At 43.3% G+C, this 17822-nt stretch overlaps 1 protein-coding gene across 1 annotated transcript in view; it reads left to right on the top strand.

Annotated features, from left to right (window-relative positions):
• LOC122541432 (zinc-binding protein A33-like) overlaps positions 1–17468 on the top strand; it is a 69882-nt gene extending 52414 nt beyond the window's left edge. The window contains exons 3-6 of the mRNA XM_043678200.1: positions 6382–6615; positions 8778–8800; positions 8898–9013; positions 15195–17468. Of these exons, the coding sequence (XP_043534135.1) occupies positions 6382–6615; positions 8778–8800; positions 8898–9013; positions 15195–15745 (924 nt within the window). The 3' untranslated portion in view covers positions 15746–17468. The remainder of the gene's footprint in view (positions 1–6381; positions 6616–8777; positions 8801–8897; positions 9014–15194) is intronic.
• The last annotated feature ends 354 nt before the right edge of the window (positions 17469–17822 follow it).

Here is a 17822-nt window from a genome sequence, read left to right as displayed (position 1 = left end):
GAGGCTGAACAGGCTGGGGCTGTTTCCCTGGAGCGTCGGAGGCTGAGGCTTGCGTTATAGGGGTTTAAAACATTATGAGGGGCATGGATAAGGTAAATAGGCAAAGTCTTTTCTCTGGGGTGTGGGCATCCAGAACTGGAGGGCATAGGTTTACAGTGAGAGGGGAAAGATATAAAAGAGACCTAAGGGGCAACCTTTTCACGCAGAGGGTGGTACGGGTATGGAATAAGCTGCCAGAGGAAGTGGTGGAGGTTGGTACAATTGCAACATTTAAGAGACATTTGGATGGGTTTATGAATAGGAAGGGTTTGGAGGGATATAGGCCAGGTGCTGGCAGGTGGGACTAGATTGGGTTGGGATATCTGGTCGACATGGACGGGTTGGACCAAAGGGTCTGTTTTCATACTGTACATCTCTATGACTCTCTGACTTTAATTTCACCCGGCTCCACCACTTCCTGTGGCAGCTCGTTCCATACACACACAACCCTCTGCATAAAATAATTGCCGCTAAATCCCTTTTAAATTTCTCCCCCTCACTTTAAACCTATCAGCTCTAGCTTTGGACATCCCTACAAAAATAAAGATGTTGACTATGCACCGTATCCATGTCGCACTTTATTTTCTGAACTTGGAGAAGGTTCATCAAATGCTGCAGGGAATAATACACCAGCCTGTTGAGTGTCTCCCTATAATTCAAAACCTCCAATCCCAGCAACATTCTTATAAATATTTTCTGAATCATTTCAAGTTTTACAACATCTGTCCTACACCAGGGAAATAGGAATTGAACACAGGATTCTAACAGTGGCCTTATCAATGTCCCATATGGTCACAAAACCTATACTCAATGCACTGACTAAGGAAGGCAAGCATGCCAAATGCCACCTTCGCCACTCTGTCTACATGCCATTACACTTTCAAGGAGCTAACCACCTGTAACCTTAGAGTCTCTTTGTTTGACAACACTCCCTAAGGCCTTATCATTAACTCTGTGAGTTCTGCCCCAACTTGCCTTACCTAAATGCAATACCTCTCATTTATCTAAATTAAACTCTATCTGCCATTCCTCAGTCCATCTGATCCTGTTGGATAGATAGATAGACAGATAGCCATCTTCATTGACCACTCCTCCTTGTAGTTTTTATTTAACTGGAAGGCATACGTGGCCAGAATAAACCAGGTTAGTCCAGATTGTTTTAAGCTTATTGTTACCTTTCTCAACCTTTTGTGTGATAATCTCTGTCACATTCCTGTCACTCCAGTACATCTTTGCTTCGCTGCTCCAGTGTTTATTTTTAACAAAAACTCTATCAGTTGTTCCTCAACATCTACCAATATAATTAAAGTTCCTGATTTCACTTAAGAACTACTCCAAGAATAGGTAACTACACATTTAATCTGCAGCTTCTCAAATTTCAATCCAGTTGCACCTCAACTCCTGTACACAGAATTTGTAACACCACTTGAGAAAGAACAGATTAGATTCAAGGGCAAATTTTCAAAAACAAAATACATTGTGGATAAACTTTATGGAATTTAATTAATTACAATCGCTTTTGTAAAGTGATGTTTGCACAATATAATTTAACAATAGCGCTTGACATCAGAGGTTTTGCTCTGATTCTTGACAAAGCAATACCATGCCACCTTCCACCTGAGCAACAACAGTAAAGGCAGGAAGATCGCCTGGTTCCTGTAGTTCATCACTCGTTCTGTCCAGCAAATCCCTCTGTATAGTTAACCACTTATTTATTTATTTTTTCTCTCTCTCTCCCAAGATTTAGAAATGTTGATGTTGAAATGGTACAGGGAATCCATATTTGGAATTCTGGTCTCTTTCCTATAGAAAGGATGTTCTAAAATTTGAAAAGGTCCAGAAAAGATTTACAAGGATGTTGCCAGGGTTGGAGGGTTTGAGCTATGGGGAGAGGTTGAATAGGCTGGAGCTGTTTTCCTTGGAGTGTCAGAAGCTGAGAACCTTCTAGAGATTTATGATATCATTAGGGTAAATTTTAAAAGCAGAGAGGTTATATTCCAGCTGTACAAGGTACTGGTGAAGCCACACCTGGAGTACTGTGTGCAGTTGTGGTCTCCTTACTTGAGAAAGGATGTACTGGCACTGGCTGGGGTGCAGAGGAGGTTCATTAGGTTGATTTCAGAGTTGAGGGGGTTGGCATATGAGGAGAGACTGAGTAGATTTGGATTATATTCAGTGGAATTCAGAAGAATGAGGGGGTTCTTATGGAAAGATATGAAATTATGAAAGGATTAGATAAGATAACAGTAGAGAGAAGGTTTCCTCTGGCAGATGAAGCGAGGACAAGAGGGCATCATCTCAAGTTTAGAGGGAGAAGATTTAGGACTAAATTGAGAAGGAACTTTTTCACCCAGAGGGTTGTTAATCTATGGAATTCCTTGCCTGGTGAAGTACTTGATGCTACTTAAGTAAATGTTTTAAAAGATGAGGGAGGTTTTTTTGAACAATAGCGGGATTAAGGGATACCATGAGAGAACAGATAAGTGGATCTGAGTCCACAAAAAGATCAGCCATGACCTTTATTGAATGGCAGAGCAGACTTGAAGGGCTGGACAGCCTACTCACGCACCTAGTTCTTATGTTCTTATTTAAAAGGGACCTAAAGGGGAACATTTTCACAGAGAGGTTTGTGTGTGTTTGGAATGAGCTGCCAGAGGAAATGGTGTCGGCTGATACAATTACAAGATTTAAAAGGCATCTGGATGGGTACATGAATAGGAAGGGTTTAGAAGTATATGGGCCTCGTGCTGGCAAATGGGACTAGATTAATTTAGGATATCTGGTCGGCATGATCGAATTGGACTCAGGGTTCTGTTTCCATGCTTACATCCCTATGAGTCTAAATTTACTGTGTCATTGCAACGAATAATTAGTAAGGCCAATGGTATGCTAAATGTTATTGCAATGATTTGAGTACTGAAGTAAAGAAGTATTGTTTCAGTTGTATAACGCTTTTGGGAGACTGCTGAATATTATGTGCTGTTTCCACCTCCTTGCTTAAGAGAATTCATAATCTTCAAAGAGGGAATGAAATCAAAGAAAGAGGTGGTAATACGAGCCTGTCCTGGTGAAATCAGTGATATTATGAAAGAAGTCTAAAACTTCTCACAACACTTAAGGGGAAAAGTATTGTCTGATCATATGGGATTGAGGTAAGTTTTCGAAAAGGAATCAAGGAATTTACAAATTAATCAGCCTTCTGGGGTAATGTAATTGATAGGGTACATTATGGGGAGCTAGCAAAGGTTGTATACTCACATATACAAAAATATGGATAAGCAGTTGAGTTAAACGTCTCTCTTCATAGAGAAGGGGAATGTATTGGTGTGAATTAAGGATTCAGAATGTATAGAATATCGGGATAAATGGAATCTTTTAAAGTTGACAGACTGTCATTCATGTACTGCCAGAATGATTAGTGCACAGGGACTTACAATTTTTACAATGTTTACAATCTGTGTCAATATTATAGATAAAAAGACCAAGAGTCATATTACCAAATTTGCAGATGATAGGAAACTGTGTGAGGATAGAAGAAGGAGGCCACAAAGACACAGGAAAGAGATCCTGCCATCTTAATCAAGCAAGATAGCAGGTGATGGATTAATTTGGGAAATGGTGATGTTATTTACTTCACTCAAAAGAAATGAAGTTGTTTTTTTCAAATTTTTAAAATCTGAATTATGAGAATTACAGAAATTAAGGTGTATTCGTCATAGGACCACCAATGGCAGTGCAACGATCAATTAGGAAGGCAAAGAACACATTGACCTCTGTTTTAATGGGAATGCAGTACAATATTAAAGTAGGTTCACTTCAACTGCATAAGTATTTAGTAAGACCCCGTCAGATGAACTGTGTGTACATTTGATCACCAAATCCAAACCTAGAGGATGTGTGCTGAACATTCACAGCTGAGAGTGTTTTCTGATTATGAAAGAATGAGAGTCTGTGTTCAAGGATCTTTAGAAGATTGAGAGATAATCCTTTTGAAATTTAAATGATATTTGAAAGGGCTTCAAAGGGTAAAAACATTTGCTGGGAGATCGAGAACATAGGTTGAGGGGTTGTGCACATGTTCAATATTATATGTGAATGAGACAAGTAGCAGCTTCTTGTGCTGTGAATCTGCAAAATTATCCAACCCACGAGATTTTGGATCATCATTCAAGGTGGAGATAAACACATTTCTGATGCAATTATTGGATATTGGAATAATTTAATAGATATATCGACTGAGAAGTAAAGTGGAGCTGAGGTAAAAATTTAGTCTTTATCATATTGAATGAAGAGCGGGCTCAACGGCTCCACCTGCCTCTGTGTCTTCTGTTCATGTGCTTGTATGTATTTAAAGTTGAAAAATGTGGCACTGGAAAAGCACAACACTTCAGGCAGTTTCTGAAGAGCAGGAGAGTTGACATTTTGGGCTTTTGCTTTGCATCAGGAATGTGGGGGCAAAGAAGCCTGAGAGATAAATAGCAAGGTGGAGGTGAGACTGGGGGCAAGGTAGCTGGGAAGGCAATAGGTGGATGCAAATGGAGATGTGATAGTCGGTGGAGAGGGTGGAGTGGTTACACAGGAAAGAAGATGGGCAGGTCACATCTGTGGAACGCAGATAGGTGTGGGAAGAGAATATGTTTCTGTTGGTGGGGTCTGTTTGTAGGTTGCAGAAATGGTGGAGGATGATGTGTTGTAACTGGAAATTAGTGGGGTGGAAGGTGAGGACCAGGAGGGTTTTATCCTTGTTGCATTGGAGTGATGAGGTTCAAAAGCAGAGGTGCAGGAAGTGGAGGAGATGCGCTGGAGGGCACATGTGAGGGGAAATTTTGGTCCCTGAAATAGGATGCCACCTGCGGTGTCATAGAGTGGAATTGCTCCTCCTCTGAGCAGATATGGTGGAGGCAGAGGAATTGAGACTAAGGGATAGCACTTGTCCGAGTGGGGTAGGATGGGAGTTGGTGGGTTTGAAATAGATGTCCGTGTTGAGTTTGTCACTGGAGATGGAGGCAGAGAGGTCCAGGAAGGGGAGAGATGTGTCTGAGATGGTTCGAGTGAACTTAAGGTCAGAGTGGAAGGTGTTGGTGAAGTTGATGAACTGTTCAACCTCCTGGTTTTTAGCATTGGGTGGCACCTATACAGTTATCAATGTAGCAGAGGAAAAGGTGGGGGATGGTGCCTGTGCATCTGCAGAAGTTGGATCTGGACCACGTTTCCCCACATTATAGTCGGCACTGAATACTGTGCAGAGCAAAACATCCTTGGCCCTATTACTCCCCTTTTCCACCAAGTCTCTCCTTCATCCCATTCAGAATGCTCTGGGAAAATTCAGTCACTCCATCTCAACTGTTTTTCACATTTGTTGCTCTGACACTGTTTGAACTTCTAGTTCAGTGTTGAAATGATGAAATGGTGGGTTGTTAGCTATAACTCTGTGTCCCATCAGCTTCAAAAGAGGATGGTAGAGTCCACAGCAGAATAGGGAGACAGAACCGGAGTATGGTAGAAAGAGGGGTGGGGGTGGGGAGCCGAGGCAGGACACCAAATTGTAGTGAATTAAGCATTGTAGTGAATCTCAATGGCCAATCACGGCACTGGATGTATTCAGCAAAGTGTAAACTTTAAATACTGAAAGTGCATTGAACCAGGAAGTGTTTAGTTTCGACATGGCAACCAGGCAGCAGGGAGAGAGTTGGACCGAGGAGACGATTTGTCCCATTTGCCTTGCTTTCTTCACCGACCCGGTTACGCTGGATTGTGGCCACAATTTCTGCCGCTCCTGTATCACCCAGAGTTGGAAAAAGAAGAGGATAAACTCCTGCCCAGAATGTAGAAGCGAGTTTCCGGAAAGAAACCTCAGGATAAATCGAGCCTTAGCGAATCTGGCCAAGAAAGCTCGAGAATTAACGTTGAACCCGAAAGAGAACAAAAGTAAACTTCAGTGTGAGGAACATCAGGAAGATCTGAAGCTGTTTTGTGCAATTGACAAGAAATTGATCTGTCTGATTTGTCGGGATTCGCGGGAACACAAGTCTCACAATTTTCTGCCAATTACGGAAGCTGTTGAAATCTATAAGGTAAATAGAACGAAATTGATTACGCGATTAATTTTATTGTCAAACGCTTTCATCCTGTAATTGTCTTTCCCAATGCTAGGGTCATCTTCAATGTTCATTGGATTCTCTCACAAAGAGGAAGTCAGAGACAATTGAAGCTGAATTGACCCAGAAACGGAAGATTTCCGAAGTGAGGGTGAGCTCTCCCTGTGCTGATTTTCTGGGATCTGGGTTAGTTTTGTTCCCTTTATCGCGGGACATTAATGAGGTTTCACATTTCATTTGGTAGGAACAGGCGAGCAGTCTGCAGACCCACATCACATCCGAGTTCACTAAAATGCACCAGATTCTCACTGAGAAAGAGCAGCGTTTACTCGGAGATCTCAGGGAAGAAGAGGAGAGGATTGTAGAAACAATGGAGAAAAACCTTCGAGAGATTCAGGAGAATTTAAATTCTATTGAGGAGGAACTCACAAAGTTGCAGAAACAGATGGATCAAAAAGACCACCTGATATTTCTAAGGGTGAGGATTATGTTGCTGCTCAGTTCAGTGAAACTTCACTCAGTTACAAAATAACTAATTATTAAAGTGAAATAAATTCGACAATTGTGGTACAAAACGGAAACAAGTGAAACCCGATTGCCTATGAAGGAACAAACGTAAAATACTGTAGTTGCTCGAAATCTGAAACAAACATAGAAAATGCTGGAGAAACTCAACAGATCTGGCAGCATCTGTTGAGAAAAATGGAACTAATATTTCGAGTCCGACACGGCTCTTCTTCAGAATTCCTGAAACATTTTCTGTGTTTGTTTCGTTGAAGCAATCCTGTTCTTGTCGAAGATTTATATGTACGTATCTCCAAAACACCTTTTCCCTCCCTGGACTGAAACATCGCAATTTTGACACTGGTTTGTGATTAAGTCTGTGTTATGCAAGGTAAACATCTTCCAGAAACTCATGTTATATTTGCACACATGTCCCACACTTAAGGTCAATCTGACTGTAGCTGTGCGAGAGACTGATATCTCTCTGCAGTATTCGAAAGTCAACGAAATTAGATTAGATTAGATTACTTTACATAGTGGAAACAGGCCCTTCGGCCCAACAAGTGCGTCATTCTGTCTAATCCACACCCATGCTCATCATTCCTATAAACCAAACGGGTGGCCACCGAGACCTGCATGAGCCCGATCTATGCCAGTCTCTTTTCAGGATTCGTGGACCAGTTCCTCTTCCACAACTACACCGGCAGCATCCCTCACCTTTTCCTCCGCTGACTGCATAGGTGCGTGTTCCCGCGAGGAACTTGAGCAGTTGTCAACTTGCCAACACATTCCACCTTGCCCTCAAATTCACCTGGACTGTTTCTGACACCTCCCTCCCCTTCCTGGACCTCTCAGTCTCCATCTCCGGAAACTGACTCACCACTGATAACCATTTCAAACCCATTGACTCCCACAACTGCCTCCTCTACACTGCCTCTCATCCACCGTCACGGAAAAATGTTATTCTACACTCCCAACTCCTCTGCCTCCATCACATCTGTTCTCAGAATGAGGCCTTCCACTCCAGGACATCCCAGATATGCTCCTCCTTTTGGGACCATAGTTTTCCCTCCTTTGTAATTCAGGATGCCCTCAACCACATTTCCTCCATCTCCTGCACTTTTGCCCTCAAATTCTCCATCCCCCCAACAACGAGGATAGAGACCCCTAAATCCTCAGGAACCACACCACCAACCCCTGAATCCAATGCATCATCCTCCAACATTTTCCATCACCTACAATCAGACCCCACCACGAAAAAGATATTTCCTTTCCCACCCCTGTCAGTTTTCTGCAGGGATCGTTCACTCAGTGACTCCCTCGTCAACTCTACACTCCCCACCAACTTCACCATGCTCAGTCATTTCCCTGCAACTGCAAGAGGAAACACCTCCTCTACCACCGCAACACCTCCTCTATCACCTCTGTCCAAGATCCCAAATCACCTTCCAGATCCAGTAGAGACTCACCTGTACTTCATACAACCTCATCTATTGCATCCACCTTCTCTTCACTCCCTGACCTGACTTAACCTGTCTATCCTCCCAATTACCTGTCAGCTCCACCCTTCCCACAGACCAATCACAATAACCCCCTGCATCCACCTATCACCATCCCACCTACTCTTACCCCAGCCCCAGCCCCCTCCCTCTGTTTACTTCTGGGCTCCCCTCCCTCTCCCAAATCACAATAAAGGGTCTTGGCCCAAAACATTAACTTGGATGCTGTCTAACCTGCTGTGCTTTTCCAGCTCTACATCTATTGACACTTTAATATTTATGTTCCACTTTGAAAATTATTATGGAGAAAGATTCCTCCACATCAACAATGGATGCTTTTTAGCCAACAAGACACAGTTAAAAGACATGTTACACTTTATTTGTTGACGTGCATGTGGAACCCATGTATTTCTGTTTTTGGACCCTTTTAAAAAATCGTCTCACTTCACACTTCACAAAGTCAGTCGTTATTTGCCTTCTGTTTAAAAAGCAATCTTGGAGGAATTCAGCTGGCCTGGGCAACATTTGTGGAGAGAAAAACATAACACATTGAATCCAATATAACTCTTCTGTGGGACTACTTTCATTCTGAAGTCAGCTACTACCTTCACTGTTCCTCTTTTTCTTAATATTTCAGGAGGAAGTTAACCAGAAATGGAGGTAGGACACTGCCTTTATTGATATTGCTTGATTTGGCATGAATTTCATGGGGGAAAAAAAGTGTTTAACTTTAACATCAGCTTTTGAAAACTCACAGCACTGGTGACGACATTCAAATGATAACAGTTGCATCAGCTGTCCTACCCATCGAAAGATTCAAGGGCCCGATACAATACATGGCTTGGAAGAAAATGATTGACTTCATTCACCCTGGTAAATTTCTTACATTCTGTCTTTTTTCTAATTTACAATACACAATTGGAAGAGCATAAACCAATTCCCAGGCTAATGACTGATGTCCATGTGTCATGAGGCCATGATGTTTTGCCCTAGACAAGGGATGACCTGAGGGTAGTATTCAAGATTGGAAATAACACAAAGAAACCAAGTGTCCAAACCCGATGATAAGGTGACCAGTCCCAGGTATAAAACATGTCATTTATCCATCTATCTGTCAAAATAGATGGATAAGCTGCAGAACTGGGCAGAAAGGTGGCAAATGGAGTTCAATGTAGCTAAGTGTGAGGTGATTCACTTTGGTAAGAGTAACAAAAAGATGGGATACTGGGCTAATGGTCGGATACTTGGTAGTGTGGATGAGCAGAGGGATCTTGGTGTCCATGTACACAGATCTTTGAAAGTTGCCACCCAGGTAAATAGTGCGGTGAAGAAGGCATATGGCGTACTGGCTTTTATTGGTAGAGGAATTGAGTTCCGGAGTACTGAGGTCATGTTGCAGTTGTATAAGACTCTGGTGCGGCCGCATCTGGAGTATTGTGTGCAGTCTTGGTCGCCATACTATAGGAAGGATGTGGAGGCACGGGGTAGTTATAGGACAGATGTTAGGGGTAGGTTCTTTACTCAGCGAGTCGTGAGTTCATGGAATGCCCTGCCAGTAGCAGTGGTGGACTCTCCCTCATTATGGGCATTTAAGCGGGCATTGGATAGGCATATGGAGGATAGTGGGCTAGTGTAGGTTAGGTGGGCTTGGATCGGCGCAACATCGAGGGCCGAAGGGCTCGTACTGTGCTGTATTCTTCTATGTTCTATGTTCTATGTTCTAAACTCTCAAAAGCTCCCAGGTTCTCACACTCAGGCTCTGATCAGCTTGGAAACATTCAAATTCCAGATCTCTGGCCCGTGCAGGGGAAACATGCTAGCCTTGGAGCCCAGGTGTCCTGTGAAGAAACAAAGCAGTCATTTCACTCTCTCTGGGAAATTTGACATTTGTTGAGTTTCTTCATTGTTTCATAGCAGGCAACCACTTTTCCCATTTGGCAGGATTTCTGCTGCTCACTGCAGGCCCAAACAGTTCAACTCCTCTTTCAGCTGCTTTAACCAATGTCTGCCCAAAGGGCAATTTTAAAGTAGCCTGCATTAATTTCAGCCACAGAGTGTCATCAAAGATGTGCACATGTAGTGATTATATTTATGCAACTTTCATTAAGTAGCACAGAAAACCATTGCAAGGGTTTCTCTGGATTTCTGTATCTGTCGCTGCCCACTTTTCATCCCATTCCTTAAGCATTTATTTTTAATCTGCCACTCCTCTGTGTGTTGACTATCCCCAGTACATTCCTGAGTCTCTTCCACTTCTCTCCAATTATTGTCTATCCTTTTACACTTGCTGTCTGCTCACAACCATCCCTGAACAGTCGATCTCTTTCAACCTTTGTGTATTCTGGCCAGCCCAAACCCGAATCCTGAGCACTTCAGTCAGACCCCCCCCCCCGCACCTTACCAGGCCGCACCCTCTATTCCAATCCACAGGACCATAAAAGAAGTGGATAATCTTGCCTATCAGGTCTTCTCTGCTAATCAACGAGATCATGACCGACTTGCTAATCATCAACTCCACTTTCGAGCTACGGCTCCATAAGTCTGAATTCCTTTACTGATTAGAAATTGTCTATTACAGCCTTGAACCTATTTTGCTAATTACACTCTTCAGAGATGTTATTACGCACCTCTGGAGCAGGTAGGACTTGAGCCCGGGCCACCCTTTCCAGGTGTAGGTACACTACCAGCCTCAGGTCTCCTTTTTTCCTAGTGCCCCACCCCTCTCTCAAGCCCCCACCTATCCCCAACCATCATGCGCCATCATGCACTCAGGCAGGCCCAATCTCTTTTTCTTCACTCACCACCTCTCTCGTTCTCCTCAGCCCCGTCCAACCCAATTCAGTGCCACCTCTATCACCCGGACTCCACACTCTGACACACAACCCCTCCTCCATCTCATCTGAAATGAAGCAAAGAACTACCAATGCAGGAAATATGAAGCAAAAACACAATATGTTTGGAGAAACAGAGCAGGTCTGGCAGCATCTGTGCAGAGAAAGCAGAGTTAATCATTTGGGTCCGATGTCCCTTCTTCAGACTCTTCTGAAGAAATCTTGCTAGATCTGAAATTTCTAACGCTGGTTCCTCTCCACAGATGCTGCCAGATCTGCTGAGTTTCATCAGCAGTTTATGGTTCTGTTCCACATTTCCAACATCCCCAGTTCCTTGTTTTATTTTAGTGATATTTTATTTTAGCATTCCTCAGTCAGCTGTTATCCAGCCGCACTGTCCATAAGCACCACCTCGTGCAGCCTCAGAACTGCCCAGTTCCACTTTGTTCCTTGCCTCCTCTCTCAACCTGACTCCGTCCGGTCTCACGCAGACTTGCCCTGTCTCAGTCTGGGCCTCTCACTGATATCCTCCCTCTATCAATCAGTATATGCCCTCCTTCATCAAATCCATTAACTGAAATCTGCCTCTAACCCTGTCCTTTGTCTCTTGCACAGCTCTCTTCAGTAGCCCCTCAGTGTCACCCTGTCCTTCTCGTTCACCCAGAGGCACCCTCTCTCACTTCGTCCCACCTTTGCACCAAGCCAATCCTTCCCGCATCCAGTCACTCTCATTGACCTGGGCCCGTGCTTTCACCCAGCTCTTTGTTCTTCACCAAGCCACCACCATCTCTCATTCTGGGCTGTTTTCACTCCACACCTGCCCTCTCACACAGCCATATCGAGTCACGCACACTGCCCTCTCCCCTCCCATGCAGCCTGCCCTCATCCAGTCTGGCCGCTCCTAACCCAAATCCACCTTATTTCTTCCTCTCCCACACCCAGACCAGCCTTCTCAAGCATCCATGCGCAGTCTGCATGCTCCTGCCCTTACAAGTAACACTTCCTCCGTCATCCAAGTTTGTACACCGTCTGCTGCTCCATCCCTTTCTTTCCCTTATTCTCTCTTTCACTGTATTTTTGTTCTGGAAACATAGAAAATAGGTGCAGGAGTAGGCCATTCAGCCCTTCGAGCTTGCACAACCATTCAGTACTATCATGGCTGATCATGTAATCTCTGTATCCCATTCCCGCCCTCACCCCACAACCCTTGATACCTGTAGCCAAGGATTGCTTCCAACTTCCTCTTGAATATATCTAATGAACTGACCCCAACAGCCTCCGTAGAAGAAATTTCACAGGTTCACCACTCTGAGTGAAGAAATTCTTCTTCATCTCAGTCCTGAATGGCCTACCTTTTATTCTTACAGTGTGACTCCCTAGTTCTGGACTTCCCCAATATCGGGAACATTCTTCCCACATCTAGCCTGTCCAGTCACATCAGGATTTTATGAGTTCCTTTGAGAACACGCCCCCTCCACCCCACCCCCACCACCAACACCACCACCATTCTTCTAAATTCCAGTGAATACAAACCCAGTCAAACCAGTCTTTCCTCATATGTCAATCCTGCCAGCTCGGGAATCAGCCTGGTGAATCTTCACTGGATCCCCTCAATAGCAAGAATGTTCTTCCTCAGACTGGGAAACCAAAACTGCACGCAATACTCAAGGTGTGGCCTCACCAAGGCCCAGTACAACTGCAGCATGACATCCTTACTCTGATATCCTTTCGTTACAACGGCCAGCAGGCCATTAGCTTTCCTCACTGCCTGCGTGCCTGCTGCACCTGCGTGCCAACCTTCAGTGACTGTTCCACCATGACACCCAGGTCTCATTGCACCTCACCTGTTCCTAAACTGCCACCATTCAGATGACAATCTGCCTTCCTGCGTTTGTGACCAAAGTATATAACCTCACATTTATCGACATTATATTGCATTTTCCAAGTATTTGCCCACTTAGCCAGTCTGTCCAAGTCACCCTGTAGCCGCTTAGCATCCTCCTCACAGCACACACTACTACCCAGCTTAGTGTCATCTGCAAATTTGGAGATACTGCATTCAATTCATTCATCCTAATAGTTAATGTATATTGTGAATAGCTGAGGTCCCAGCACTGAACCCTACAGTACCCCACTCATCTGTGCCTGCCACCCTGAAAAGAACCCATTTATTTCAGCTCTCTGCATCCTGTCTGTCAACCAGTCCTCTATCCATGATAATACCATAAACTTTTAATTTTCCTTCCTAATTATTGTGTGTAAAGTCCAGAAACACAACATCTACTGATTTACCCTTATCCGCTCTACTGGTCACATCCTCAAAAAATTCCAGAGGATTTGCCAAGCTTGATTTCCCTTTAGTGAATCTGCACTCTTTAGGACTGATTCCATCAGTGCTTTCCAAGTGCTCAATTATTATGAGTGATTCCAGCATTTTCCCCACCACTTTCCCCACCACCAATGTCAGGAAAACCAGCCTATAGTTTTCTCTTCCTCCTTTTTTAAAGTGTGGGTTTATGTTAGCTACCCTCCAATCAATTGGAACTCTTCCAGCGTAAACAGAATGCTGGAAAATGATCATGAATGAATCAGTCATTTCTAAGGCCACTTCCTTAAGTATTCTGGGATGCAGAGCATCAGGCCCTCGGGACTTGTCGTGTTTTAATCCCATCAATTTCCCTAATACCATTTCATGACTAATAAAGATTTCCTTCAGTTCCTTCTTCATGTTTGACCCTCTATCCCCAAGCATTTCCTGATGGTGATTTTTGTCCTCCTTAGTGAGTAAAGATCAAAAGATTTGTTCAACTAGTCTGCCATCTCTTTGTTGTCCATTATAAATTCACCTGATTTTATCTGTAAGGGACTTACATTTGTCTTCACTTTTTCTCTTACATATTTATCGAAGCTTTTGCAGTTAGTTTTTATGTTTTCCACAGCTTAATTTCATATTCTATTTTCACTTTCTGAATTAAACCCTTAACCCTCCTCTGCTACATTTTAAATTTCTCCCAGTCATTGGGTTTGCTGCTTTTTCTGGTCAACTTGTATGCCCCATCTTCAGCTTTAACATAATCCATGATTTCCCTTGTTCGCCATGGTTAAGCTACCTTCTCTGATTTACTCTTAACACCAGACAAGGAAATTCATCCATATGTTCTTAAAATGTCTGCCATTACCAATGCAACATCAATCCTTAAAGTGTCCTTGGCCAGCTTATCCTAGCCAATCATACTATCAAAGTTAGCTTTAAGTTCAAGACCCTAAATTCAGATTTAATTGTTGCACTCTCCATCTTAATGAAGAATTCAACCATAAAGTGGTCACTCTTCCCCAAAGGATCTCACAACACAATGTTGCTAACTCATCCTCTCTTGTTATACCATATCTTGTCTAGGATGGCATGCTCCCGAGTTGGTTCCTCGACATATTCATTGAGGAATACATCCCTCATACATTCCAGGAAATCCTCCTCCATTGCGTTGCTGCCAGTTTGGTTGTCCAATCAATATGTAGTTTGAAGTTACCCATAATAACCGCTGTACCCTTACTGCATGCATTTCTAATTTCTTGTTTGATTTAGTCCACAACATTACAATTACTGTTTGCCGGTCTGTACCTAACTCCCACTAATGTATTTTTCTTTGGTCTTCTGCAGCTCGAAAAATACTGACTCCAGATCATCCAGGTTAATGTCCTCCCATATCATTATGTTAATCTCCTCCTTAACCAGCAACGCTACACCACCTCACCTTTTTTCCCCAACTATCTATCTGAAAATTGAATTACCTTGGACATTGAGTTCCCACCCTTGGTCACCCTGGAACCAGGTCTCTGTGATCTCAATTACATCATATGCATTAATAACTGTTTGCACAGTTAATTCATCCACTTTATTACAAATGCTCCTCGCATTGACACACACAGCCTTCAGGCTCATTTTTTCCTCCACTCTCATTCTACATTATATTCACTGTTTTATCCACCTTCTCTGGGTTCTCTCTTCTCTACTGTACAATTGTCTTTTTCACTCCTGTCGTTTCGGTAACCTTTCCCTCCAGCCTCATTGGTCACTGCTGTGCTGAGTCCGGGCTCAAAACATCGACAGGCAATAGATTCTATGAATACAGCCTAGAGATAATGCGGGCAGGTTAAAAATAAATATATTTGAAGAAATCACACTGGAAAAATAAAATAATTCTGCTCTTTCAACTTCCTACTAGCTCCAGCCTCTCTGACTCTGGATCCGTGCACAGCCCATCCACAACTCATCCTGTCTGAGGACCGAACCAGCGTGAGACATAAAAACCAACGGCAGTCTCTCCCTAGAAGCCCACGGAGGTTTGATTCCTGGGCCTTTGTACTGGGTTCCAAGGGATTCACATCTGGGAGACATTACTGGGAGGTGGAGGTTAGGGACAAGACTGAATGGGGCGTTGGAGTGACCCGAGAATCTGCAAAGAGAATGGGGGGAATTGACCCAAAACCTGAGTCGGGATATTGGGTGGTGGGACTGATCTCAGGAAAGGGCTATTTTGCTCTTACATCCCCGACAGGGCTCTGCCTCAAGCCAGATGTGAATCCCCAGAAAATTGGTGTTTTCCTGGACTATGAGGGTGGACAGGTATCATTTTACAATGTGGATAACATGTGCCATCTCTACACTTTCACCTACACTTTCACTGAAAGGATCTTTCCCATCTTCAATCCAGGATGGAATTTCGATGGCAAAAATCCTGCACTTCTGACAATCTGTGGGCTTAAAGGTCACTAACTGATCCATCCCATAATTTTGCACACTCTTATTATCTCCTACCAGCTGTCAACTGATGGGTTTCTGTCACAGTCATAAGTGGGGGCCCTATCCAAATGCAATTTGAGTACAATCGAGTGACAATATCTTCTTGGTGATCTTTTTCTGTTCAAAATTGAAGCTAAACAGTGTGTACTATTCCAGGGGGACCTGTAAAATTAACTGAACATTCATAATTCCATCAAGGATGAACTGATGTTCACTCAGAGAGCTGAAATAAAGGTTTGACACAAACTATAATCTGCAGCTGAGAAAATAAACATTATGAGAAATAGGTGAAAAGGACAGTTTTGAGATGGAGCACCGGGGGAAGAATGTGAAAGGGGAACTAATCAAATTGCAGTAAATCAAATCATTTTCTTGGGAAAGTATTTTTCTGGCACTATCAGCAACACAGCAAACCCCAGAGGATAAAAATGAGCAGAATACTTCAGTTTGTCAATGTACATAATGGAGAGTGAATAGGATCATCAATTGTACAAAGAAGAGCCGAGTTTACATTCCACTTATAAACCTGGTATTAATACTGAGAACGGAAAGATCAGCAAGGAGCACTGCAGGACTGGGGGAAAGAGGAGGGGGAGAGAAGAAACAAATAGCAGCTCAATTGCAGATATAGGCTTACTCACTTAACCTCTATCATAAGCAAAATGTTGGAAGTTATAATTAAGCATGTCTTAACAGGGCACTTGGATGCATTCATAGAGTCATAGAATCTTACAAATATATGGTAAAGAAGAGGCATTTCAGGCAATTGAGTTTCATTGATGAAAAGCTACTCTCAATTTACACTAGTTCTACATTTCAGTGCACAGTCCATACCCTTGAATGGTATGACACCAACTATTCATCCAAGTACTTCTTAAAGGTTGTGAGATTTCACAAATGCCTTCACAGGTGGTGCATAACAGATTTCCACCAGCCTTTGGGTGACCTTTTCTCCTTGAGTCCCCTATAAATTTACTGTCTTTTACATTAAAATTATGTTTCTTTGTTGCTAATCCTTTAAACTGAGCAGGACAGCTGCTTTCTATCCACCCTCTCCATACCTGTCATAATCTTATAGCAGGTCACCCCTCAACTTTCTCTGCTGTATACAAAACAACCCAAGCTATCTAGCCTGTCTTCATAGCCAAACTGCTCACGCCAGGCAACATTCTGGTGAATGTGGTCTGTACCCACTCCAGTGCAATCAAATCTTATAAAGCAGATGACCAGTCTTTTACACAGTTCTCCAAACAAAGACCTGACAAGTTCCAACATAATCTCTCTGCTCTTGTATTATAAGCCACTACTGTTAACATCGAATATCACGTATGTCGTCTTAACTAACGTATTATCCTGTCTGACTGCTTTTGGGATTTGTGCATAACCACCCTATGATCCCCTCTGTTCCTCAGAGGTCTCTAGTGTTCTGCCATTCAATGCTTACTCCTTTGTCTTCGTCTTCTATAGAGCATCACCTCACACTTAATGAGGGTTAGATTTCATCTGCCAGTGGTTTACCTATCTGACCAATCTGCCTATTTTAACTGTAACTTTCTTTCTCACTGCCAATCTTAGTGTTATCTGCAAACGTACTTACCATGCCTCTCACCACATTCTAATCCATCACAAACAACAAAGGATCCAGGACTGATGTCTGCAGTAGGCCATTGGACAATATCTTTGAGGAGAAAGTGAGGTCTGCAGATGCTGGAGATCAGAGCTGAAAATGTGTTCCTGGAAAAGCGCAGCAGGTCAGGCAGCATCCAGGGAACAGGAGAATCGACGTTTCGGGCATAAGCCCTTCTTCAGGAATGAGGAAAGTGTGTCCAGCAGGCTAAGATAAAAGGTAGGGAGGAGGGACTTGGGGGAGGGGGCGTCGCAAATACGATAGGTGGAAAGAGGTCAAGGTGAGGGTGATAGGTCAGACTGGGGTGTAAAAGGTAGGGAGGAGGGACTTGGGGGAGGGGGAATCGCAAATACGATAGGTGGAAAGAGGTCAAGGTGAGGGTGATAGGTCAGACTGGGGTGGGAGGGGAGAGGTCAGGAAGAA

The sequence above is a fragment of the Chiloscyllium plagiosum genome, chromosome 37 (genome assembly GCF_004010195.1).
Source record: "Chiloscyllium plagiosum isolate BGI_BamShark_2017 chromosome 37, ASM401019v2, whole genome shotgun sequence".
Classification (NCBI taxonomy): Eukaryota; Metazoa; Chordata; class Chondrichthyes; order Orectolobiformes; family Hemiscylliidae; genus Chiloscyllium; species Chiloscyllium plagiosum.
This window is presented reverse-complemented; position numbering and strand designations above follow the sequence as displayed.